General features: G+C 43.1%; 1 protein-coding gene across 2 annotated transcripts in view; it reads left to right on the top strand.

The window, feature by feature from the left end:
- Positions 1–20,667, top strand: part of LOC105483103 (OTU deubiquitinase 3) — a 29,833-nt gene extending 9,166 nt beyond the window's left edge. Inside the window, exons 3-8 of one of the 2 annotated variants that reach the window (XM_011743749.3) lie at positions 3,464–3,576; positions 6,634–6,756; positions 13,202–13,309; positions 13,882–13,978; positions 15,402–15,586; positions 16,536–20,667. In XM_011743749.3, coding sequence (XP_011742051.1) covers positions 3,464–3,576; positions 6,634–6,756; positions 13,202–13,309; positions 13,882–13,978; positions 15,402–15,586; positions 16,536–16,712 — 803 coding nt within the window. In that variant the 3' untranslated portion in view covers positions 16,713–20,667. Of the gene's footprint in view, positions 1–3,463; positions 3,577–6,633; positions 6,757–13,201; positions 13,334–13,881; positions 13,979–15,401; positions 15,587–16,535 lie in introns of both variants that reach the window. The other variant, XM_011743747.3, reaches the window with a different exon arrangement.
- The last annotated feature ends 7,049 nt before the right edge of the window (positions 20,668–27,716 follow it).

Genomic DNA, 27,716 nt, shown 5'->3' with positions numbered 1-27,716 from the left:
GGCAAATCAGTTAGTGATTTTAGTTGGTTCCTGTTTAATAGGCATAGATCTTACAGAAAATGCATATGAACTTGTAAACTTTAATTTCAACAAATATTTACTGAGAATCTACTGTGCTCGCTGCTGATATGTTTTACAAATGGCATTTTCATCACAGGGCTCATAGTCTTTTCTGTCTGTTGTCAGGAAAGGGGATTGATCCTTTTATTTTAACGAGCTAACTCTGGAGGCCATGCCGAGAATTGATGGGGAGGGAGACTGAGCAGGGAAACTAGTTAGAAGGTCTCCACACTGGCCAGATGAGAGTAGAGGAGGTCTCCCTCACGGCAGCTACTGAGGATAGTGAGTAAGGCCCAAACCAAGCCACACTTTGGCAGTGTAATTGACAGGACACATTGGAGGTGAGGAGGATAGAGGGAGGAGACAAGTGATTCTGAAGTTCCTGCTTAGGGAATGGGTAGATGACTGTACCATTAGCAAGAGAGAGGGCAGCAGGAGGGGAATATTTGGGAGGAAAGCTATCAGTGATCCCAAAACCTTTGCCATTCCTCACTAGGAAAGAACTTACTCAGTAGGCATCAGACACGGAGCAACCAAACTTCCAGTGGGTGGTTTGTACCAGTCACTGAGTTCAGATGGTCTCTCTTCCTGGAATTACTTTTTGGTTATCAGATAGACATAGTTTACTGGATAGTCAGCAGTTTACAAATTAAATGTATGTATATGGGACAAATTTTGTAGTTGAGTGCTGTATGAAATGAATTGTGTCATTAATCCTGTGAAAACATCATTTTGGATGAAATGAGTTTTTAGTTTGTGATGTGAAACTCCACTTTGAACACTGTCAGTGAAGATCACATGGTGGATTTGGGAGTGTTACAGGATAGGGAACTCAGATCTTCAGTTGCCAATGTGATAGTCACTGTAGATGGACAGTGGAAAGGTGTTTTCTTGAAATGGCACTATGCATACCTGTTGCTTGGAGCTGCTTAAGAATTTGAGCATCACAGAAGTAAGACGTCACTTTGACGGCCAGAGCAGAAATGAAAAGAAACGTGGAAGTCTGCACATTGTCGTTGTGTGTCAGTTAAAGGCTTGGCTTATTACATTGATCAGTCTTGAGTCAGCGTTACCTGTTTTTAATGTCAGTATGCCTACCTTGTTGTACTGTGAGATTCTCGAGCAGGGACTGTGTGTCTTTGTTTTGCGGTGTGGCAGTGCCCGGCATCTGGTAGGCATTCATAAAGTATTTGTTGAGTGAATAAATGAATGGTTCACTAGACTATTGAGGACCTCATCACCCTTGCATCTGGCTGTATCTTTAGGCTTATTCTTTTCTTTTAGACTGTGGCTTCAGAGAATCAGCAACATGTTTCCCCCAACTGTACAGATATCCAGATCAGAACCTGAGTATCTTAATGTTTATCTTCCTCCCTCCTCATACCCCTTCATTACATCTTATCACTCTACTTCAGTAGTTTTTCTTTCACTGCTACTGCCCCATAAAATCAGACCTCTGTGGCCATTTGCTTAGATCTCCTGAATACTGTTTGGTATCGTCGTCTCTTGATTCCCTCACTCTGTTTTCTACATAACAGCCAGAGTGAGATCTAAATGTGTTTTTCCTCTGTCTAAAACCTGTTGGTGACTCCCCTGTTGACCTCAGGATAGAGCCCAGACTTTTTAGTTCTTCATGATCTGGGATTTTCTTATTTCTATGTCCTCATCTCTTGCCATTCCCCCCAGCGTTTTCTCACTTCCTCCACCTCTCCATCTCAGCATTCTCAGTTCCTGCCATACTAGAGTTTTCTCTCTCTCTCTCTCTCTCTCTCTCACATCTGTCTCTCCTCTACTTAGAACATCATCCATTTCTCCTGTCTTTTTTTTTTTTTTTTTTTTTGAGATGGAGTCTCGCTCTGTCGCCCAGGCTGGAGTGCAGTGGCGCAATCTCGGCTCACTGCAAGCTCCGCCTCCCGGGTTCACGCCATTCTCCTGCCTCAGCCTCCCGAGTAGCTGGGACTACAGGCGCCCACCCCTGCGCCCGGCTAATTTTTTCTATTTTTAGTAGAGACGGGGTTTCACCATGGTCTCGATCTCCTGACCTTGTGATCCGCCCACCTCGGCCTCCCAAAGTGCTGGGATTACAGGCGTGAGCCACCACGCCCGGCCCATTTCTCCTGTCTTAACTCCTCCTTGTGCTTTGGGTATTAGCTTAGTTGTCTCAGTTGAGAAGCTCCTCTGATACACCTTACCTCCCCCTCCTCAATTCCTCAATTCTTGTATCACCTGGAGTTAGCCAAACTGTAGGGTTTGAGAGCACAGTCCTTGCATGACTTCCCTCAACTTTTGGTACCATCTACAAGTTGGGGTCTCCCAGAACCTCCCTTAGATTCCGTAATATGGTAGTAGGACTCACAGAACTCACTGAAAGCTATCATGCTAACAGTTATGGTTTGTTACAGGGAAAGGATACAGATCAATACTACTAGCCAAAGGAAGAGATGCATAGGGCAATCTGGAAGGGTTCCAGACACGAAGCTTCTGTTGTCCTCAGGGCATATTCTCATGGCGTCTGTGTGTGACAGTACACACAGAATATTGTCACCTGGGGAAGCTTACCCCAACTTTGGTGTTCAGAGGCTTTTGCTTATTGATTTATTGTCTAAGTGGTTGAACTCAGTCTCCCCTCTCACCCTATCACCACCACAAAGGTCTGATGCCGGATGTGGTGGAGGGGCCCATCATGAATAACAGATACTCTCATCACCTTTGGGAATTCCAGAGGTTTAGAAGTGACCTCCCAGGAGCCCAGCATAAAGGCCAGACCTCTCTTTGGGCAAGGCCAAATTCTTACTGTACATGCCCTTCCCGAAGCACTTGTGCATCGTTAGTGCCTGTCTTGTTTGCCCCTCACTGGTTGTGAACTCTGCGAGGGCAAATTGATGGAGTGGCTGAGAGCCAGGACCTTGGCATTGGGCTGCCTAGGTGAAACCTCAGCTCCACTGTGTACCAGCTCTTTGACCTTGGCACAGTTTTCAGCTATTTTGCATCTGAGTTTCGTCATGTATAAAATGGTGTGTATAATAGTAGTTGTCTATGAGACGTGATTAGACCAGTGCTTGACACATAATAACCATTCAGTAATGCAAGCTGCTAAGATTACTGTGTTGATTGGTATGTTCCCAGTGCCTTTTATTGAGTTAGCATATTGGAAGTAATCAGTAAACATTTATTGAAGGAAGAAATAAATGGATCTTTACTTTATGAATGACTAGTGTTCTTCTCAGTAGCAGTCTTTGTATTGTTCAACTAGCTGAATTCCTAGATTCTGACAAAGTTAATGGGCTTTTCCAGATCTATATCCTTGTTTCTCATTATTTGGAACTCAGTAAATACCAAAGCATGTTTGCATTTGGATTTTTCCACTATAAAGACGTCGTTTTTCTCTCCTATTTCCATGCAGTGGCCAGTTTGGCAAAGCCTGGTACTTTTGCTGGCAATGATGCAATTGTAGCCTTTGCAAGAAATCATCAGTTGAATGTAGTGATTCATCAACTTAATGCCCCTTTGTGGCAGGTAGGTCACCTGTTTAAACATTTATCTTAAGCTCTTGTTTCTAAATCAGTTTTGGGAATATCCGAAGATGATGGGGCTTGACCTGTGAACATGGAATTATGCAGAGTGACTGGACTGTGAGCCTAACCAAAGACAATATTGTTGTGGTGGCTCAGAAGTAATCCCTGTGCTATGTACAAATGGAGTCCAGAGTATAATTTAGAAATCTTTTAAAATGCTATACATATTCAACAGTCAGCTAATTGGGCAGGTTGGGGACAGAAAACCTAGTGTGGAAACACAGGCCACCACCCCCTAAAGTCAGTGCTGCTTATTGCTTTGTACCTCAGCTCCTAAAGACTGAGCATGTGGTTTCTGTTAATTCCCCACCCACCCTGCCCTGCTCCACCACTCCCCGATTTCTCACTTTTACTAATTAAAAAGTTAAAATACAGTACTTGTAGAAAAGTTAGAAAATTGAAAAAGCTCATAAAGGGAAAAAATTTTATTAAAAATTACATTTAAAATTTTATTGAATCACCCAGCGAGAGATTGCTGTTAATGTTTTAGTGAGTATTCCTGTCATTCACACGCACTTAGCTATAAAACATTGATACATAACTGGAAAGGAACATACCACGATGTTTTTACACACTTTTAAAACACACACACACGTATCCATATCCACATACATGTGGACACTTCTGTGTTATTAGCATAAAGGTAACAGTGCCCTTTTTTTCATATGATACCTGCATATATTCCTTTGTAAATTGCTCCGTCAGTCTTTGCTGATTAAAAATAGGTTTATAAGGATATAATTTACACGTAGCAAACTTCATCCTCTTCCAAGTGTACAGTTCTGTGTGTTTTGACAAACAGTCATGTAACCACCACTACTATCAACACACAGACTACTGTGGAAAAAGTCACTTCCACGCTCTTTGTACTTTGTAGTCACTGGCCCCCTCCCCCAATACCCAGCCTCTTGTAGCCCATTCTCTGATTTGTCCTTATAGCTTTGCTTTTCCAGAATGTCGTATTAAAGAATGCAGCCTTTTGTCCCTGGCACAGTGTCCTTTTAACAAAATTATGCTACAACAAAATAAGATACTCCAGGGAAGGTGAGAAATTTTACCTTATGGGGATAGAATGAGCAGGAGTGAAACAGTATCTGCTTGTGTTCTTTGGGGCAGTGTTGCGGATGTCCTGACATCAGGATACCAGATAGAGCTATCATATTTTCCATGGGGCTCTCTTTTCTAAGGGTGATGTTTGAGCAAGAATACTGGTTACTCCTTTGTTCTATTTTTTGTCATTAAACTTACACTGTTTTGCAGAAGTTATCAAAACCATTTGAATACCCAGCATAATGACCCTCACCTTGAAGGAGAATACTCAGTACCAACTCCGTAATCAGCTTGCCTTTTCCTCCACTGATGACTTTTTTCCCAAAGTTTCTTAGTTACCTAGGTAGTTGTGGAAGACAATTCTGCATAGGTAAAAATTTTTTTCAAATATATTTCTGTAGTGTTCTGTTTCATAAATTCCTGAACATTGAAAGTACATCTTCTTGAAATAAATTTACTAATATTTCCATTGGATCCCCCTATGTCTTCCTGCCCCAGTGAAGCATCTTGCAAAATTTAAGAACTGAAACTGCATTGGTTGCTACTGTCATGGTTATGAGCTCTTACATTAATAAAGAGTCGGCTTACACTCGTACCATGGAGTTATTGAAACCTACATTTTTTTTCTGGTTATAATTGGAATATGTGTTCCTGTGAACAGTCTAGATGTATGTAACATAGAATGTGAAAGTCCTCTGTAATCTGCCCATGAAAGTCACAGTTAACAATTTGGTGAATATTCTTCCAGTTATGTTTTCTATTCATCTATGCTATTCATGTATATATATCATTATAATTAAGTATGTAAGTGCTTTAGGGATTATGTCATTCCAAGATTCTAATAAACTGTTTGCTTTCACATTGCTCTTCCTGGGAGACAAATGGTGCTCTCTGTTTTGTGTGTGTCTAAACCAGACTCTCTGCATTTGAGATCTACGTATTCTACTGGAAAAACCTTCCACAGTACTGACATCTAGACTTGTGTGCTTCCTGTTTGTTCCATGGCTTTTGCTTTGTTTTTAGACCATGGATACTGTTTAAATTAAGGGTAGTATCTTACTACCTGTGATTTTCAGTAAAAAGAATGTGCTGATGTTTTGGAGTTTAAACAAAGGAACCGTTACTGGGCTTTCTAAGGGACAAAGTCAGAACGAGAGTTTGTGTGGAGGTGGCGAGTTTTATTTGGGGTATGCCCAGACCTTAGGGCTTCTGTTCTGCACGACTCTTGGGAGCCCCATTCTTGTGCTGTGCGTCAGGGGGTTAGTTCACATAGAATACCTTGTGGTGGCACCTCTGGGATTGAGAAGTGCAGGCCATACTACTTCATGTAATTGTGCTTTGAAGTTGATGTAGGTGGGAGGTTTGGGTTTGTTGATAATGTTTCTCACTTAGGTGGTTAACAGAAAATGCTATTTTCATTTTAATGAAAGGGGTGGATTTACCTTGAAGCTAATGAAGTGTCAGGCCACTCATTTCTAGGACTCGCTTTCTAGGTCTTGGGAGAGGTTCTACCAATTTTATATTTATAATTTTGCATTTTTTTTTTCTCAAAGAGAGCCTTCAAATAGTTAGGGCTTCAAGCTCAACAAGTCTGGATCTGCCCCTGGGCTTTCCCCGTGGAAGGGGCTTGTGCATTAGTGGGGCTAAGAGGTAATCAAGCCTCTGAAGCTTAAGCTTATTTAACTTCATTGCAAGTCTGTCCCTGGTTTTTGAATTTCTTACATGGATTTATTTCCATAGAGTTACATATTAAATAAGCGTATAGAAGCATACACGCGTAGGAAGGAGGTAGTTTGGAAATTGCTTGTGACATATCCCAGGCATGTTCCCAATTAGTGTCTGCATAGACCTGCTGACTGGGCTTCCTCAGCAGGCCAGGTGGGTGTTTCTCTCCAGAGGTTGACAGTGTTCAGATCCTCACTAGCGTGGCCCCTTCTTTTGTCTACAGATTCGTGGTACAGATAAAAGCAGCGTAAGGGAGTTACACATCGCATATCGGTATGGAGAGCACTACGACAGTGTTCGGAGGATCAATGACAACTCGGAGGCACCTGCACATCTCCAGACGGATGTGAGTGAGGCCTCGGTTTTCTCTTGTATTCTCAGCCCTGCAGGAAACAGGTTGAGAGCTGGATATTTGGCGCTAAAAACCCGTGATGTTTTTGTGGAAAGTTGGCGTTAAGAGTCTGTGGGCCTGATTTTAAAAATATTTTTTATTTCTTAGTTTAGGTGAGAGTGATAGATAAAATTGCTTATTATTTTGCTTTTTCTGATAGTTGATAGTTATGATTGTGTGTGTATAAGATGTATGGAATTTTCAAATTATTTTTATGTTTTAAAATTAATCTACACTTTTTTTTTTTTGGAGACGGAGTTTCGCTCTTGTTGCCCAGGCTAGAGTGCAGTGGTGCGATCTCGGCTCACCACAACCTCCACCTCCCCGGTTCAAGTGATTCTCCTGCCTCAGCCTCCCGAGTAGCTGGGATTACAGGCATGCGCCACCACACCTGGCTAATTTTGTATATTTAGTAGAGACGAGGTTTCTCCATGTTGGTCAGGCCGGTCTCAAACTCCTGACCTCAGGTGATCTGCCCACCTTGGCCTCCCAAACCACTGGGATTACAGGGGTGAGCCACCGTGCTTGGCCTAATCCATGCTTCTTATCTGAAATCTGAAAACTATAGTAAAGGTAGAGAAGAAAATAAAAAACACATAAAGTCAACTCAGCTACCTGAATGTACATTTTGTTACTGTTTTGGTAGATTTATTTTCAGTCATTTAATGCATTAAAACATGGTTGACTTTGTATTTATATAGCTTTGTTTCCTGTTTTTAAAAATTAACATTATTGCAGAAATCTTTTCTCCTGTTTTTACACATGATCCAAAACCATTGTTTTTTAAACAGTTTTATTTATTTTTTGAGATAAGGTCTCGCTCTGTTGCCCAGGCTGAAGTGCAGTGGCACCATCACAGCTCACAGCAGCAGCCTTGTCCACCTGGACTCCAGCGATCCTGCCACCTCAGCCTCCTGAGTAGCTAGGACTACAGGTGTGCACCACCATGCTTCGTTAATTTTTAAATTTTTTGTAGAGATGAAGTTTCACTATGTTGCCCAGGCTGCCCTCCAACTCCTGGGCTCAAGTGATCCTTGTACCTTGGCCTTCTAATGTGTTGGGATTACAGGTGTGAGCCATGGTGCCTGGCAATTTTAATTCTTGAATAGGTCATATTTGTCCATGGATTAGAATTCAAAATATATAATGGGATATATAGTGAAAGTCACTCTCCTACCCTTGTACTTCAGCCACATTGTTCTCCCTGGATGCAGTCAGTGGTATTAGTATATCATAAAATCTCCTATGGTTTACATATCAAGCAAATATATGTGTATGTGCACATATTCCACTTTTGCCATTTTTATACTCTCCCTACCACTAGTTGTAGCATCCTACACATCCCACACATACATCCTGCACTGTGCTTTTCAAATTCAGTGTGTCTTGGGATTTAGTTCATGTAGTACATAAGGAACTTCCTGTATCCTTTTTAAAGGCCCCGTAGTGTCCTGTTCTATAGATGCATTATAATATTTTTGACCACTCACTTACCAATGGGCTTTTAGGTGGCTTCTAATTCTTTGCTATTACAAGCAATGTGCAGTACCTTTTATGTACCTCATTTCACACATGTATCTGTGGGACATATTCCTAGAAGGTCCTTGCCACATCAGAGGATGTTGATAGGTATTGTCAAATTACTTTCTAACAAGATTTCACCAGTTTAAGCTCCCACCTGCCGTATGTGGCTCTTTTCTTGCACGATGCACTTTGTCAACATAGTGTTAACACATTTTTAAATCCTTTTCATTGTTAAGGGAAAAATTGTTTACTTAACCTAGTTTTAATTTGCGTTTCTCTTATTTATGCATCTTTTCCTGTGTTTAAGACATATTTCTATTTTCTTTTTTGTAAATGGTGTTCATTTTCTTTCCCCATTTTTTCCCTATTATGTTGTCTTAATGATTTTGGGGAGCTTTTTATGTATTAGGGAAATTAGCCTCTGTCTGTGATATGAGTTGCAAATAGGTTTTCGCATTCTGTCATTTGTCTTTTTCTTTCTCCTGTGGTCTTTGCTATGAAAGAATTTTAGATATTTTCATGGTTAAATTTGTTAATGATTTTATTATATGCCCTTTGGATTTTGGGTCGTAACTAGGAAAGTCTTTCCCACTCTGAAGTTAAAAATAATTCTCCCATAGTTTATTCTAGTACTTTAATAGTTTCACTTTATTGATTTATTTTTTGAGACTGGGTCTCACTCTGTCGCTGAGGCTGGAGTGCAGTGCCATGATCATGTTTCACTGCGCCCTCAGCCTCCCAGGCTCAAGCGATCCTCCTGAGTAGTTGGGGCCACAGCTGTGCAACACTATGCCTGGCTAATTTTTTATTTTTTGTAGAGACAGGGTCTCACTTTGTTGCCCAGGCTGGTCTCTAACTCCTGGACTCAAGCAACCCTCCTGCCTCGACCACCCAAAGTGTTGAGATTGCAGGTGTGAGCCACTGCACCCAGCTTATAGTCTGACTTAAAAAAAAAAATTAAATCTTGGCTTCTTTTGGAATTTATATTCATATAAGGGTGTGAGGCTATGGACCCAATTTTATATTTCCCTTGTGATTACCTAGTTGTACTGAAACCATTGATTAATTATACATCTTTTCTGCACTGATTTAAAATGCCACTGTCTTTCCATATACTCAATTCCCGTATGTATTTGGGTCTATTCCTAGACATTTGGTTCTGGTCCACTGATCTCCCTGTTCACATGTTGATGCCTCATGGTTTTAGTTGGTATATTTTAAAATCTGGTAGAATTTTTCACTCATAATTAATTTTCTTTTTTAGCGTTTCCTTATATATTCTTGCCTTTTTTAAAAAAAACAAAATGAGGCCAGGCGTGGTGGTTCACGCCTGTAATCCCAGCACTTTGGGAGGCCGAGGCGGGCAGATCACGAGGTCAGGAGATCAAGACCATCCTGGCTAACATGGTGAAACCTTGTCTCTATTTTATACAAAAAATTAGCTGGGCGAGGTGGTGGGCGCCCGTAGTCCCAGCTACTTGGGAGGCTGAGGCAGGAGAATGGCGTAAACCTGGGAGGCGGAGCTTGCAGTGAGCAGAGTTGGTGCCACTGCACTCCAGCCTAGGTGACAGAACGAGACTCCGTCTCAAAAATAAACAAACAAACAAACAAATAATAAATGTTAGAATCAATGTGTCTAGTTCAAAAGAAATGCTATTAATTTTTTTTTTTTTTTTTTTTGAGACAGTCTCGTTCTGTTGCCCAGGCTGGAGTGCAGTGGTGCAATCTCACCTCACTGCAACCTCCGCCTCCCAGTTTCAAGCAATTCTCCTGCCTCAGCCTCCCAAGTAGCTGGTAGCTCGCCACCACCCTTGGCTAATTTTCATATTTTTAGTAGAGATAGGGTTTCACCACGTTGGCCAGGCTGGTCTTGAACTCCTGACCTCAAGTGATCTGCTCGCCTTGGTCTCCCAAAGTGCTGGGGTTACAGGTGTGAGCCACTGTGCCCGGCCCTATTGAGTTTTTTAAAATTGGAATCTCATTAAGTTAATAGAGTAATTTAAGGAAAAGCTGACATCTTTCTGATGTTGAGTCTTTTATTATTTAATTGACTTTGTGATCCATCGGAACATTTTCTTCATATAGATCTTGCCCATTTTTTGTTGAGTTTATTCTAAGGAGGTGTTTTGTGCTTTTTGTGTATTGTAAAGAGATCTTTTATATTTTCTAGTGGATTATCATTTGTCTATGAGAGCTGTTAATTAAAATGTTAATTACATACTTAGGTATTCCACAGAACCCCTCTCTTTTTAAAAATTAAAGCAAAATTCCCATAACATAAAATTAATCATTTAAAAACATACAGTCCAGTGGTACTCAGTACATCCCCAGTGTTTGTTGTACCACCATGTCCTCCGTCTAGTCCCAAAATATTTTCATCACCCCAAAAAGAAAACCTCATGCCCATTAAGCAGTGACTCCCAATTCCCCCTGTCCCCTAGCAACCACCAGTTTGCCTTTCTTCTCTGCGAATTTGCCTATTCTGGACATTTTATGTAAATGGAATTATATGTGACTTTTTCTTTGTGGCTTCTTTCCTCAGTATGATGTTTTTGAGAGTCATTCATGGTGTAGCATGTATCAGTACTTCATTCTTTTTTTATGGCTGAATAATATTCCATTATATGGAGAGATGATTTTTTGTACATCTATTCATCTGTTAATGAGCGTTTAGGTTGTTCCCACCTTTTGGCTGTAGTGCTGCTGTGCGTATTTGTGTACAGTATTTTTACAAATGCTTATTTTCAGTCTTTTTGTATATACCTCGGAGTGGAATTGCTGGGTCATATGGTAAACGTAAATTGAACTTTTTGAGGAACTGCCAAACTGTTTTCCACAGCAGCTGCACTGTTTTTCTTGCCAGGCTTTGTTTTCTCTTCATCCTAACATTTTAGTTTTTTTCTTAAATGGTCATCCTACTTAGTATCTTAAAGTTTTTGTTTTTTGATACGGAGTCTTGCTCTGTCGCCCAGCCTGGAGTGCAGTGGTGTGATCTCGGCTCACTGCAAGCTCTGCCTCCTGGGTTTACGCCATTCTCCTGCCTCAGCCTCCCGAGTAGCTGGTACTACAGGCACCCGCCACCACGCCCAGCTAATTTTTTGTATTTTTAGTGGAGATGGGGTTTCATCGTGTTAGCCGGGATTTCATCGTGTTAGCCAGGATGGTCTCTATCTCTTTACCTCGTGATCTGCCCACCTCGGCCTCCCAAAGTGCTGGGATTACAGGCGTGAGCCACTGCGCCTGGCCAGTATCTTAAAGTTTGGAATTGCATTTTCTTAATAGCTAATGACATTGAACGTCTTCTCATGTGCTTTTCAGCCATCTGTATATCTTTGGAGAAATGTCTATTCAAGTCTTTTGCCTATTTTTTTTTTTTTTTTTTTTTTTGAGACGGAGTCTCGCTCTGTTGCCCAGGCTGGAGTGCAGTGGCCGGATCTCGGCTCACTGCAAGCTCTGCCTCCCGGGTTCACGCCATTCTCCTGCCTCAGCCTCCCCAGTAGCTGGGACTATAGGCGCCCGCCACCTCGCCCGGCTAGTTTTTTGTATTTTTTAGTAGAGACGGGGTTTCACCGTGTCAGCCAGGATGGTCTCGATCTCCTGACCTCGTGATCCGCCCGCCTCGGCCTCCCAAAGTGCTGGGATTACAGGCTTGAGCCACCGCGCCGGGCCAGTCTTTTGCCTATTTTTTAATTGGTTCTGCCTTTTTGTTTTTGAGTTGTAAGAGTTTTTAATATATGCTAGATGCTAGAGTCTTACCAGGTATATGATTTGCTGTAATTTTTTTGGTTTGCGGTAGTTTTTTTTGTTGATTCTCTTGTTTCAGTTACAGAATTATATCATTTACAAGGACAGATTACTTTTTTCTTTTTAATTTTATAATTTATTTTAGCTAATTGCTTTGGCTGTTACCTCCAAAATATTGTTAAGTAATAACGGTGGGAGTGATGACTGTGTTTCTTCCTTTGGTGGGAATGAAGACATCATTCTGTGGATTTACAGTGGTTATTTAACCATACCCATACTATAAAGCCTTTCGGTGGTTTTGTTATTCACTAGTATAAGTAACACTGTTAGCCCTTTTACCTAAATCTTTTCTTTTCTTTTCTTTTCTTTTCTTTTTTCTTTTTCGAGACAAGGTCTAGCTCTGTTGCCCAGGCTGGAATGCAGTGGTGTGATCTCGGCTCACTGCAGCCTCTACCTCCTGGGCTCAAGCCATCCTCCCACCTCAGCCTCCTGAGTAGCTGGGACTACAGGTGCATGCCACCATGCCCAAAGAATTGTTTGTGTTTTTTTGTAGAGATGGGATGTCACTTTGTTGCCCAGGCTGGTTTTGAACTCCTGAGGTGAAGTGACCCACCCCTATCAGCCCTCCAAAGTGCTGGAATTACAGGTGTGAGCCACTGCACCAGGACCATAAATCTTGTCTCTATTTGATACTATTTCCTTTGGCTAAATTTCAAAACTGAAACTACTGGGTCAAAGACTCCTGTAACTCTTTGTCAAATTCTTAGCGTTTAATTTTATAATAGAATGCTTTGTATTAACATTCCGAGGAATATACTGCACGTTGCTGGAGTCCACTATACTTTTACGTTCAAAAAATAGAGCTGTCTTTGCCCATTACCTATCTCCCTGCATTAATGGGAAGCAGAAGAAGGTGGTTGAGCATCTACAGAGGGATGATTTTAGCTTTTCTGATGTAAGGCCCAGGCTGTAAAGGTCTCATGGATCCCAAGTGAACTGTTCTTTGTGGCTTTAGGATTTGGATTGACAAGTTTCCCTGGGTGCTTTTTGAGATTAGAGTGTCTTTTGTTGAAGATTGTGAACATAATTTGATTCTCAACACAGTTCCCTGATTATTATTTGTTTCCTTTAGTTTCAGATGCTTCATCAAGATGAATCAAATAAAAGAGAAAAGATCAAGACAAAGGGAATGGACTCTGAAGACGACCTGAGAGACGAAGTAGAGGATGCTGTCCAGAAAGTTTGTAATGCAACTGGATGTTCAGTTAGTATTTCTGTCATGCAGGAATGATTTAGAAGCAAGTGTTGCTGTGCCTAGCTTACGTGTTGCTGTGCCTAGCTTATGTCTTAGTTTCATAGGACCTCTCCAGCATATCAGCACCTTGTGGGGCAAAATAGGCCCATGAGATTTATAGTTCGATTAGCATATATGGCTTAATGAGAGCTGTTTATTCATTTCCCTGTTGTTTGCTAGACTTCACCCAGTACTGCTCAAAGTTCTCAGGGAGTATGCGGATTTAATTTTTCCTGACTAGTGTTTACAGTAGTACAAATGTAGTTTTATACAGGGCGTTCATTTATAAATGTACATTAGATGGTTATTTCAAGGGACCAACCTTATTGAAAATTGACATTTTCTAAATGGAAAAGGTCCTGAAACCTTGTCTTAATTCTCACTATTACATCTTTATGTTTATGATTATTAATTCTCACTATTACATCTTTATGTTTATGATTATTGAAGTAGAGCTAGGCAGAAAAATATACTGAGAGTTTTGAAGTGATTTTTTTGTTTGTTTGTTTCTTGGATAGGATTTTAATTTAATAGTCCAGAATCTGGAAGCTGAAAATTATAATATTGAATCTGCAATAATTGCCATGCTTCAGATGAACCAAGGGAAGAGAAATAGTAAGTCCATGACTGATATTTATAGGCCTTCAAAATGGTTGTGTTGGTAATTTTCCAAATATTTATTTTTAACCAAGTCACAGGTGGTAACTGTTCTGTCATTCATTTAGGAGTTGTTTATTGAGCATGTTCTGTATGCAGACATTTTTTACTAGGTCCTGGCCCTGCTTCAGGGGGAGTGTAGTTCAGGCGTGGAGGGTGGATGGTGGAGACAGGTAAACTGGTGTGATAGTACATAATGGGGTGGGAGTACAGGGTGCTGGGGGACGCATCAGGGAAGAATTACCCTGTTTAGAAATAAGATGCCCTTAGAAGACCAAAATGATAACCAGAATTGTTTTCCTGGTGGAAATATTTAGATTTCTATTAACTTGTGATAATTTTGATTTTTTTTTTTTTTTTTAAACATGAACCGAGTTTAATTTTGTGACTCAGAGGAAAGAAACGAGATGTAAAGGCCTGGTGTGGTGGCTCACACCTGTAATCCCAGCACTTCGGGAGGCCAAGGCGGGCGGATCACGAGGTCAGGAGTTCGAGACCAGTCTGACGAACATGGTGAAACCCCGTCTCTACTGAAAATACAAAAATTAGCTGGGTGTGGTGGTGGGTGCCTGTAATCCCAGCTACTCAGGAGACTGAGGCAGGAGAATCGCTTGAACCTGGGAGGTGGCGGTTGCAGTGAGCTGAGGTCACACCACTGCACTCCAGCCTGGGCAACAGAGTGAGACTCTGTCTCAAAAAAAAAAAAAAAAAAAGAAAAGAGATGTAACATCTTATTACCTTCTCAAGTCATTTATTTAAAATGGTATCAATAAATACTGATTGCCAGATGTTACATGTCAGATACTGTTTCTGGCATCATAGTTCTCCATGTGATGAGGTATTTTATTATCCACTATGTATTGGCTGTACTTTTAGAAATCTGTAAGTAACTTGGTCTTTGAGACTTTAAACAGCACCCTCCAGTGATCTGTGCTGTGTACCTGCCACTTGTGCAATGAGACTGGGGAGCTACCTTTTAAATGTTTAATTTTAATTTAAATGTAAATGGCCACATATAGCTAGTGGCTAATACATTGGACAGCACCGCTTTAGAGCCTGTTTATGTTCTCGGTTTTGGGTGCAAATGGAAGACTTTCCCGTAAAAATTCATGTTAAAACATAATTTATCTAAAAAGCACTCTGCTGTTGGGAAGCTGATCAAAAGGCTGGTCAGTGGGTTATTTTAACATTTATCTTCCCACTTTTACCAACTTTTTCTTCCTATGTTTCCCACTGTCTTGACATTAGAATTTGTCTCAAGGAAACTTACTTCCCCTGTGGCCAAAGTAGGGACCCAGGTAATTTTGGAATCATTAATACAGTAATCACCTGTGTAACTCTCTCAGGTTCTCAGTTTTAATGAAATATCTTTCTTTGGAAGATGCAGAAGAGAATCTTGAGCCCACTGGTCGAGTGCTGAAGCAGTGTGGCCCTTTATGGGAGGAGGGTGGCAGTGGTGCCAGAATCTTTGGAAATCAGGGCTTAAATGAAGGCAGCACCGAAAACAATAAGGCACGGGCCAGCCCAAGTGAAGAAAACAAAGCAAATAAAAACCAGCTCGCAAAGGTGTGTAAGATGGGGTTGAAAGGGTAGGTGGTGGGCAGGTGTAATTCTGTGGCAGTGGTGGGAGCTTGAGATAATCTTATTTGTATTTTCCTTCTAATTTATAAGAGTAGTGTGGAAAATCTGGGGAATGCATAAAGATACATCAAGAAGCAGAATGACCTCACTTACCCTGTTTGGTGTATGCAGTGACAATTGGAAGGAAATATACTCTGAAATTGTCCTCAGTGTACAAATGAAAAGCCTCCTTTTCCCACCTACCATTACTGTACGTGTGGGCTCTTCCCATGTTTATCCATGTTTTTTATAAATGCTGTGATCTACAATGAACACCTTTGTGTATAAATCTTTGGGGTTTTGCATAATTATCTTGGATAAAATCCTAGAAGAAGAATGAACAGGTTAAAGGTCATGAATACATGAATCTTTTAAAGGCTTTTGGTAAATTGTCAAGTGCTTTCCAGAAAGGTACATCTCCCTCCCTGCCCTTCACTTCCACAGGTAGTATGTGACATCTTCCATTTCACTGAATTTGGAATCATTTTAAAGATTTTCACCAAGAAGTTCTGAGCTCAAAATGCCACAGTGTACAAAGCCACAGCAGAGGCAAAGATGCAATAAGCTTCTGAGGATTTTGTCAGAATTACCTGGGGCATTAAATTATGTGGGGAAAAGTGTCCTCTGACACGTGTGTGTGTTACCTCTTGCTGGATGAGGGCTGATTTCTTTAAGGGAAGAATGGAATTGATTTTGTTTGCTAGTTCAGCAAGGAAATATGAATTTAAATGTAAATTTGAGCGGCAGTGGACAGTAAATCATCTTTGGCATCTTAGATTGTTTTTCCCTGTTGCTGCTGAAAAGCAATCTGTGCCCTTTGCCACCATCTCCCTTCTAGCAGGTGGCAGCTTGAGCCTCCGTGCTGCCTACTCACCACCGCGGCCTTCTCTCTCAGGTCACAAACAAACAGAGGCGAGAACAGCAATGGCTGGAGAAGAAGAAGCGGCAGGAGGAGAGGCACCGCCACAAAGCCCTGGAGAGCAGAGGTAGCCACAGGGACAACAACAGAAGCGAAGCAGAGGCGAACACACAGGTCACCTTGGTGAAGACCTTTGCTGCTCTCAACATCTGACTCTGGCCTCTTGGGAGTTGTAAGAAGCGGCTGGAAAAGGATTGCTGTGTGCCAGACTTTCCAGCGAGGCCGTCCTTTTATGAAACGAAACACAACCAACAAAGCCCACACATGAGCTCCCACACTGAGTTAGTGTCCTTCGAGCTGCCTCTTTTTTTGTTCAAAGTTTTATTAGTGATATGTTTTGTTTTATGAAAATGCAGTGAGGCCATTCATATTCTGTAATACAAAATTAAAATACTGAGTTTTAGGGGCAGATAGGTCAGAAAAAAACCTGTTAAGTGGTGGCTTTATTTGCCCGAAAATCAGACTTCAGTGACCCTAGGATCTTTCCTTAACATTTGGGGTGAGTTTTGCTGTAATTGTTCATGAGTAGTTTAGAATAATTTTTAGAAATTGAGAATGACAAGTTTCCTTAGTTTCTCTTTCATTTTCAAACAGATACTAACATAGGGTAGCTTATAAATGATCTCCAACTCAGGAATATGCTTTGATTTACTTTCTTCTAATCCAAGTTACTCAGAAAATAATTCAGGAATTGTTTTCCCAAAGTTACATGAGGGTTGTGGCCTGCAATCAGGATGGAAATTAACCGCATTTCTCTCCTTCCTGATTCTGATGTTATTTCAGATGGGATGTAGGTGCTGTTAGTTCATTTGCACTCAAGCCATATGATAAATGCAGCTGACTGTTAATTAGGCCTGGGCCTTGTTGGGAAGTTGACAGTGGTGGTGTTGGGTTTTTGGTATTTGTTTCCTGACATTGGGGAGATGGCATGTTACTACTTGTGATACAGTTCTGGAATTCTGATAGTATGTAGAGCAGGGTCTGTAGTTCTAACAGGAGAAGAAGAACTGGGGTTTTGCCTAAGAGGAGTCTAAATAATTATGTTTTTATAGAAGAAGCCTGGAAGAATAAGGTTTTTCATGTTCGCATTTTAAATGAGGATTTTCTTCCCTTCTGTTGTAGACTTAGATGCCTTCAGAGAGATACATGGTAACTTGACCTTATAGGTTGCTAAACTTAGTATTGTGGAAATTAAATCTTATAAAATGCCACATGTATTTCTTTTTATTTAAGCCCTGTTTGGCATTTAGAAGTTGGGAAACTCCAGCATCTGCTGGGAGTTGTTGGACCAGCAGAGTTGGTTGACTTAGGTTGGACCAGCAGGGAAGAGAATATACTTTGGTTAAGGCCTTCGAATGACTCTTCAGTTCTGAAATAGACAGACTTGAGCAATGGAGAGATGTCATTCCTAAAACTGAGTTGGTGGATGTGAACTTAACCATAACATCTGAGGTGGCCCATCGTGGATAATCTTTGTCTTTTGGGACCTAATACTTGGGCAAATAATTGATGCTGAGTTGAAAGTTAAATATTAGTTATCTTCCCCACCCCTCACATTTCACAATTAGAAAAATTCGGAGGCAAAGTGATAACTAAAAAGTTTGGTAGTTCCTGGAGTCGTCAGATTGTCTTTATCAGCAGGCCATTTGCTTTCTTCAGTTTCACTGCTGTCTTTTGATTTTGTTTTTGACTTTGGTGGCTTTTTGTAGTTGGAGCATCAGTAGTCTCTTGGAATTGCTCCTAGGACATTGTGATTTGGATTCTTCTTGGGTACAGTACATTGTAAAATTTAGCAGATTAAAAGTGCACAGCATTTTTTCTGTGCACATCGCAGAGCCCTGAGCTTGAGGCTGTGTTGCTGTACTCATTCCAAACGAATGAAAGATCTCTGTTGCCTTACTCTATGGGAGTGGGATCGAGAGTGCGTCAGGATCTGTGGTTGTCTTGGTTTTCAACACTGGGCAGACTCCTGACTGGCTGAGTGTTTCTGAAGAAGATGCTTTCCTGTCTGTCTTGTGCTGCTTGAGGTCAGAGGCCAGATCCTCTCAGAAAGACAAGATTGTATGCCAGAAATTCAGATTAGCAGTCAGCTTAAGAGAGACTCATTGTCAGAAGTAGTAGAATTGCTTTATTTACATGGTTAATGAAGGTGGCCTTGGGCCCTGTTGGGTTTTAGAAGTTTTAGAAGCTGCTAAAAAGTTATTAAAGAATATTGGTAACATTTATTTATAAATTACCTAATTCTGATAATAGGCTTCAGCATTTCTGGAGTATAATAACGGTGATTTAAAAAACTAATCAAATGGCTTTAGTAATTTTCTTTTATTACTGTTTCACAGCTTTTCAGTTACAGTTGGTCTGGGGTACATGCATCCAACTTCAGTGATACCTTCTAGCTAATGGTTTCAATTTAGACTTCACTGCCTCAGTCTCATTGGGTACATAAGGTAGTTGGAATCGATATGCTTAGTTGCCTCAGTGGGCACTGGAAAATTACTTCACTGGCAGCCCGAGTGGAGGCCCAGTATGTTTAGTCCTGGGATGACTGTTGTCAGCAGCTATTACTCTAGTACAGGTACTCTGTGAACTCTTTATTAGGAACTGAATGTGTCTTAACCTCTGTGTTATATCTTGTAGACATTTATGTTACATGAGATTGTCTTGGTAGCTTGTAGTTTGGTCAGGAGAAAGGGGATGGAGCAGTGGTACATAGCTGCTTACTGCTCTTAAAACTGTATATAAAGGTTTTATGGATTTTAAAAAGTTTTTTTTAGAGGTCAAAATAAATACAATTTTAGTGGCAACAACTTTGAACTAGAGAGGTAGATGTATTAAAGCAACATAGAACCATAACTTCTAGATAATATAGTTGCCACTAGGAGATATTAGAAAGTTAGAATGTATATGTATATTTAGTTTTTCAATAATAATGAACATACACTTTCAGGAGCAAAGTATGCTTGAGAAATTGTGGCAGAAAGAATTTTAAATGTTAGTTGACGTTGTCTGTAGTTTCTTTATTAAGCTCTGAAAACACTTCCAATGCCAATTTGATTCTGAGGGCTTGGGAAGTGGGGTCTCCCTTGTGGAGCAGCTGGAGCTGACTGGGAGGGAGCCTTTCCATGGGTAATTTATTATGCCTGCCCTGCTTGCCCCAGGGAGCTTCAGTGTGAAATGATGTGATTTTCGGGGGTGGGGGTGGGAGGTGGGGTGGGAGGAGGGCCACCTTCCGTCGGGGAGAGAGTTGCTCACATATTACACAGGTAGCATCAGATGGACTTCGGCGCTGAACTGTACTCGTAGTGAGTCCCCGTAGTCAATGTGCAATTTCTCTAACTCTGAGAAACTCTGTAGACTCTGCCTGGGTTTTACTGGGTCAGCATAGAATGCTATCAGTTTACCTCTGTGAAATATTCAGTCAGTTGAAGGAGACTTGGATTCCTAGTCAGAGGTGACTAAAAATTACCCTGACCAAAAGGATCTTTGCCAGGGGAAGACAATGGAGCTTCCTGATTTTAGTGTGACATGTTAGTGGCCCTGTCCGACTCCCGTTTTGGGTAGATGCGTAGCTCTTCACTTTCTTACCTCAAGGCTCTGTCTAGCCATGTTAAATCTTTAGACTCAGACTCTGATGCAGTTTTTCTGTTTTGCCATTCTCGTTGTTCACAGCTTCATTCATCACAGCTTTCAGAACAAGTGTTGCTAAAACTCTGGGGCCTTTGACAGTTGTTCTGAGGTGATGTAATAATGGCACTTTTTATAAGATGTGTTTTCCTGGCTCTAAAGTAAATTTTTTTTTTTTTTTTTTTTTTTTGAGACAGAATCTTGCTTTGTTGCCCAAACTGGAGTGTAGTGGTGTAATCTCGGCTCACCGCAACCTCCACCTCCTGGGTTCAAGCAATTCTCCTGCCTCAGCCTCCTGAGTAGCTGGGATTACAGGTGCGTGCCACCATGCTTGGCTAATTTTTATATTTTTAGTAGAGATGGGGTTTCACCATGTTAGCCAGGCTGGTCTCGAACTCCTGACCTCGTGATCTGCCCACCTCAGCCTCCCAAAGTGCTGGGATTACAGGCGTGAGCAACCCTGCCCGGCCAGTAAATTGTATTTTTTTTTTTTTTTTTTTTTTTTTGAGACGGAGTCTCGCTCTGTCGCCGGGGCTGGAGCGCAGTGGCCGGATCTCAGCTCACTGCAAGCTCCGCCTCCCGGGTTTACGCCATTCTCCTGCCTCAGCCTCCTGTGTAGCTGGGACTACAGGCGCCCGCCACCTCGCCCGGCTAGTTTTTTGTATTTTTTTAGTAGAGACGGGGTTTCACCGTGTTCGCCAGGATGGTCTCGATCTCCTGACCTCGTGATCCGCCCGTCTCGGCCTCCCAAAGTGCTGGGATTACAGGCTTGAGCCACCGCGCCCGGCCAATTGTATTTTTTTTAATGACATCATTGAAGATCTAGATGGCATAAATTATGACGTCTGCCATCGCATATTAGTAAGGAGACAGTCATTTTTGGAATGTGGAGAGAACACGGAACACCAGTCACCAAGTGTATGGAGGATGCAGAGCTTACCGTTCTCCACTGATGGGGGCCTCCGGAAAGAGCTGTGCCTTGTGGTTGGCCTGGCCGTCTTCCGTCCCGAGGTGAAATTCCTTTAAAACCTCAGACTCTGACCTATGTCTTTGAAGCAGCTGCTTTGTAGCATCCCTCTCTTTACTGTCCTCGTTAGGACTGTTTTGTGGTTCCGTGAAAATGTTTAGCATCCTTGCAGAATTACTTGAGAAGGGGCTGGTACCAGTGTAAAGAGTCTATTTCTGTAAAACTACGAACTTTTGCATAGGGAATTTATTCTAAGCAGGGCATAGCCATGATCCAGAGCTGCTGCTGCTCATTGCCAGTCCTTGTGGGCGGCGGTGATTGCTGGACAGAGCCTCTGTAGCCTGACTCTCATCCTTGGTGTGTCAGCCCGCAGCAGGCTGCCAGCCGTCCATGACAATCATGTGAGCTCAGCCACAGACCTCAGCTGGCGGTTTGATCCCTGGCAGTTCCCTCGAGCAGTACTGGTGAGAAGCTCCCCACATTTTCCCACTCTTAACGGTTCATTTTTCATAGTAGGAAGGGCCCTTGGCCTTCCCAGTGACTCTTCCAGAGTCTCCACCAGCACTGAGCTCAGAGGAAAGAAAAGGGCCAGGAGTCAGACGTCACACCCGGGGGCTCCCCTTTCCCATGCACAAGTGTTGGCGTGCGCCAGTCCCCTTTACAGAGGGGTGGGTGTGTCCGTGGAGAAGGGGCCTTCTCTTTTTCTAATTGCACTATACGTGTTCTAGCTTCAGTCTGGAGAAACTTAAGACCTCCATGGGGTCATGATCCATAGACTTAGCAAGTCTTGCCTTATCTATGGAGCTCGATGGTGAGAATTGTGACCATTGTCTGATGTCCATAGTTCCTTCCCCCTAGATCGTTTCTTTCCACAGATTGTGTTCATCTGAACCATTTTATTTTTTATTTACCAAAGTACTGTACTTGGCTATTTGCAGTGTTTTCAAAACCAAATGTTTCTTTTTTGTGTGTTTTTAATCTTCGATACTTGGTGCAATAGAAGCTGCAAAGATGTGCCACTTTATCTATGAAATGGAGTTTTGTATACCAATAAATTCTAGTTTAAAAACAAAGTTTTAAGTTGTTTTTATCAGTATCTGACCACCGTTTGAGTGGGCAGGGAGACTGAGTGTGCTGGGAATGTCCTTTTTAGAGACGTTGTGTGGAAGGTTTGCGTGTGTGCGTGTGCTGGATTGAGTGTTCTCGGTGTGTAGTCCTTTGGGATCTGACTAAGCTTAGAACAGCTGATTTTTGCTTTAATGCAGCTAAGTGCAGCCACCACACACAATGGCAGGGCCATTCTTAAGGACTACACACTTCAGATTTCTGCCTGATATCTGAGAGCACCTCTTGATAGTTTGAAACTGTTTAAATGTGTAGCAGTTGTCTGTCAGCAGCCACTTTGGGCTCCTCTAGAACTCTCAGTGTTGTTTGACCCCATTCCAGGAGGAGGCTCCCTGCCAAGGCACAGACAGCACCATCTGGGGCACGACTCACCTAGAAGGGTCCACAGGAAACCAGAGCGAGGGGAGTCCTTCAGTGCGTCCAGCCGTGGCCCCATCCACACAAGCGCTCTGGCCAGTCAAGGACTGGCTCTGAAGACCTCACCATATCATGGTTTTGACTTTGAGACTCCCATTCTCCCGTTCATTTTGTATTCAACAAGCAGCCTTCTGAATTGGCTCCCTGATGCCTTGATGTCAAAAAGGACTGTATGGTTTCCTGGATGAAAGGCAAGAATATTCCAGCTCCTGCAAGCAGATTCTCCTACAGTCTCTCAAGCGATCTTCCCTGTGTGGTTCTTCTTCACTCCACAACTGAGAGACCCATCATCTCTGGATAGACAAACACTGTCTGGTTCCTGAGCCCATGAGGCCCAGATTCCAGACCCCGTTAACCTGAGATTCTTCCAGAAAACCTGCTATGGTCCAACGTGATGTCCCAATCTAGGTGCTGCCCGCACATGGAAAAACTTCCATGGCCTCCTTAATCCCATTCCAGGGATTCAGCTGGGGCCAGGTGGCCGCTTCTAGGGATTCGAGGGGCTTCCTGTTTGGGCAACGTTGGACCAGGTGACCTGTAAGATCCTGTGTGGGAGATAGGATGAGTCTTTAAGGACAGAGAAGTGTTCTTGAGCCAGGTAGGGACACGTGGCTGTACCTTTGTCCCTTCTTGGTAACTGCTCATGGTCACCTTGGAGAAAGCCTGCCTGAAAACCTGGGTGTTTAGAGTTGCATCAGCCAGACACCACCCCAGGCTTCTGGCCGTTCCCTTCCTCCAATGCACAGACACAGAGTGTGTGTCTTGAGATACAGTTCATAAAAAGCCCTGCTCCAATATGGTTTTGGCTGGACAGAATGGTTTTTGCTGACGGAATGGGCACTCTCAGACCATTTAGATGCAGAGATTTAGAACTTGGTTGCAAAGGCTTGAGGCCAGTCCTGTCACTTCACAGATTCTGGCTTGGCAGAAGGAAACATGTCCTACCTTCTGGGAGAAACTCGTCCGAACCGCCCTATGGCAGAAGGACTTGGGTATCCCCAGAGGATTGTTTCTATTCAATTTATTCATCCATCCAAACATCCAAGAATCCATCGAGTGAGCCTCTACTCTGTATGGGTCCTTATTTCTGGGCGTTGAAACAGTCATAGATCCTGCCTTCAAAAAGCCTCCAGTCCAGGAGTGAAAGTGGACATGTCACTGACCCAGGAGACAGCATATGCCGTAAAGGAGGCACTGATGAGAGGGCTGTGAGTTCAAAGAATTCGGGAAGGCTTGGTGGAGGAAGTGATATTTGGACGAGGCACGAAAGGGGAGACAGGACGCAGAAATGGGAGCGAAGGCATTTTGGACTGAATGGCCAGTGCAAGCGAAACCTAGGAGTGGGATGCTCCAGTGTTTAGGACAGAGCTTATTAGGGATGCACAATGAGTTTGGAGAAAGACTGGGAACTTCTTCAAACACCTCTCATGTGCCTTTCTCTACTGGAAGAGTAATGCTGTGCTTGCTGAATGGATTCTCAAGATCAGGCCTGGGTGCGGTGGCTCACGTCTGTAATCCCTGCACTTCGGGAGGCTGGGGCAGGAGGCTTGCTCACACCCAGGAGTTCAAGACCAGCCTGGTCAACCTAGCAAGATCCTGTCTCTATGCATGCACGCACAAAATTACTGGGGTCTGGTGCCGGGTGCCTTTCTGTAGACCCACCTACTCAGGAGGCTGAGGCAGGAGGATCACTTGAGCTCAGGAGTCTCAGGCTGCACGGAGCTATATCACACCACCACACTGCAGCCTGGGTGACAGGGTGAGACCCTGTCTCAAAACCCCAAAATAACAAAGATCTGCCTGACTGCTTTGTAGTGTCTGGAGCCGGCCTGCGTGTGCATTCTGACCTGGGAATGTTACAGGTAGCTCTTGCCTGGAAAAATGCTGCACCATCTACCTCTGCCTCTGGGGGACATTAGCGTAGAATTCAACTGAACAGGTACCTGTTTGGCATCTACTGTGTGACAATTGCAATTGGAGAGCAAAAATACAGAAGGTGGCCAAGCACAGATGGAGCAGCTAGTGTGCCCCGGGCCCTCTGGATACATCGTCTCATTTGAACTTGAAAACCACCCTGTGAGGCTGATGGTTCTATTCAGGAATAAATAATGGGCCCAAGATCACAGCTTAGTAGCAGAGACAGGATTTGAACCCAGAGCAGTCTGCCGCCACCATGCAAGGACCCAAATAACGGGGTAAGCAGTTCTAGGAAAGGTATAAACACAGCTTGGCAGTTCAAGGAGGGTGAAATCTGCTCCAGTTGAAACTGCATCATGGAAAAGGTGACATTTGGGACTGGGCAGGGTGGCTTATACTTGTAATCCCAACAGTTTGGGAGGCTGAGGCAGGAGGATCGCTTGAGGCCAGGAGTTTGAGACCAGCCTGGGCAGCATAGCGAGACCCAGTCTCTACCAAAAATAAGTTGGCCAGAGTTGATGGCACACACCTGTTGTCCCAGCTACATGGGAGGCTAAGGTGGGAGGCTTGCTTGAGCCCAGGAGGTTAAGGCTGCAGTGAACTATGATTGTGCCACTGCAGTCCAACCTGGGCAAGAGTGAGACCCTGTCTCTAAAAATAAAGGAAAAGGTGACATTTGGGATTCACTTTAAGCCCATGGATTTTAGCATGGTGATGAGCCTGTGAGCAAGGGAGGCTTTTAGGTTGAGAGAAGCTATTGCACAAGGGTATGAAGGCAGGACAGCAGAGGAGCTTAGTAAATAGATAGGGCTGCATAAAAGAGGCTGGAAAAGCAGATGATACCAAGCCTTGAATACCAGGGGCTGGTGGACAATGGGGAGCCACCGATGGATCAGGAGCAGAGGAGTGACATGATGAAAATCAGGCTCTGGGAAAATGAAGCTGGCACCGGTGGACAGGACGGAGACGTGATGAAGGATGGAGGATTTAAGAACCATTAGTCCTGATACTCTCTTCTTAGGGGTGTCACATTACTTGCTAGTGTAGAATAGTTGCTGTTTTCTGTCTGCTGGTTGACTCTGATTCGTGTCTATCTCCAGCATCCAGCAAAAGACCAGAAGCACAAAAGACCAGAAGTACAAAACTTATTGAAGGAAAGAATTAACTTTAGTATTCAGTTCTCTGGTGGTGACATTGCAAAGAACCCCAGTGAAGCAGACGCATGTCCATGAAATCCTAATCAGACTCTTCATTGAACTTGGGAATTCCACTGTGATTTCTGGTCACTTACTGAGCAAGGTATTTACCTTTGCACTTCATGCGTAGCTTTGGTTAGGTGCTAAATAGGAATAAAAGCTAAACCAATCCAAATCCTGTCATCAAAATTGGAGAGGCAAACTATGAAACATTTAGGTGAGAATGTCCCCTCCCCAGCTTTGACAGTCCCCTTGGCCTAGTTTACTCATCCAATGAATTAGCACACATAAAGCACTTAAAACAGTGCCTGGCAAATGCCAAGTGCTCAGCAAATGTTAGCTATTGTTACGACTATCCATTCATTCATTCATAGAACACGAGTGATTTTTCAGTGCTAGCCATTATTTGTGCATTTTCATGCATGCTAACTCAAACTGTGCCACAACCAGCCTGCTGGGGAGATGTCATACTTCCATTTGACAAATGCAGAGACCGAGGCTGTGACCATTTATCGGCACTTAGATTTTAATGTGCACACGAATCATCAGGGGGGCTTGTTAACTTACAGATTCTGATTTCAGCAGGTCTGGGGTCAGGTTCAAGATTTTGCATTTTGAACAGGATCCCTGCTGCTTTTGCAGCTGCCACTGCCCATGGACCACGCTGAGTAGCAAAGGTCTAAGCAGAGCCACTGCTGCTAAGTGGCAGAACAAAGCGCTCTACCTGGAACCTCTGAGTTCAAGTTCAGGGTTCTTTCCTTTTTTCAGTCCCTTTTGCAAGTCTGCTGCTGGGTATCAAGTGATTGTTCTCTAGATACGCACACATAGGCAAACAGGATTTAGGCAGGCCCCTTGATGCCATCATCAAACATTTATTGAGCCCTGGGAAAGCAAAGGGTAAAGGCTGGTCTGTGGCCAAAAGACTCACAGCCTGGTTTGAGTGGGTGGGGGCAGGGGTCACAGCAGGCTGCGCTGGAGTCTTGCTCCTAAGTTTCAATGTTTATTTGGTCAGAAAGTTATACAACTGTAAGATCATCAGGTAGGTGTCCCATTGGTGCCTTAAATCCATCATGCCCAGGGTGTCACCTCTCTAATCTGCCTGTATCAGCTCCTCCCTGTGTTTCCCGTTTCTACAGTGGCCGTCATCCTCAGATGGTTGTGTGGCCGCCTTTGGCATTTTCTCAGTATATTTATTTATGAAAATGTGAGGGGACCAATTTCACTAGCTCAGAAGCACACTTTGCTCACCTGAGGAAGAGAAATCGAGGTTTAAGCCAGGCGCAGGTTTCTCCCTAGTGGCCTGAATGAAATGGACACCAGAGGGCGCCTCAGAACCACTTTTCCTACAAACCAGGTTTGCACTCTTCCCCCACGCAGGCTGTTTTTGCTTTAAGACATGGTTTTCGGGTGATACTTGGGGAGGATTTGAGTCAGTTACAATAGCAAAGTACACATGCCTGTCCTGTCTGTCTTCTCCTTCCTATTGCTAGCACAGAGCTTGTTCATCTTTTAAAGGTCACAGCGATACATCCCTTTGATTGTCTTTTTTTTCTTTTTGTTTTTGAGACGGAGTTTCACTCTTGTTGCCCAGCCTGGAGTGCAATGGCACGATCTTGGCTCACTGCAACCTCCACCTCCCAGGTTCAACGATTCTCCTGCCTCAGCCTCCTGAGTAGGTGGGATTGCAGGCGTATGCCACCATGCCCGGCTAATTTTCTATTTTTAGTAAAGACTGGGTTTCTCCATGTTGGTCAGGCTGTTCTCAAACTCCCGACCTCAGGTGATCCGCCCACCTTGGCCTCCCAAAGTGCTGGGATTACAGGCGTGAGCCACTGTGACCGACCATCCCTTTGATTTTCTTTGCTCTCCTCCCTGCCCTCAAGGTCCTGAATGCTGTGCACAGGCCCTGGG

The sequence above is a fragment of the Macaca nemestrina genome, chromosome 1 (assembly GCF_043159975.1).
Source record: "Macaca nemestrina isolate mMacNem1 chromosome 1, mMacNem.hap1, whole genome shotgun sequence".
In the NCBI taxonomy this organism is placed as follows: Eukaryota; Metazoa; Chordata; class Mammalia; order Primates; family Cercopithecidae; genus Macaca; species Macaca nemestrina.
Note: the sequence above shows the minus strand (reverse complement) of the source record. Positions and strands in the feature narration are given on the sequence as shown.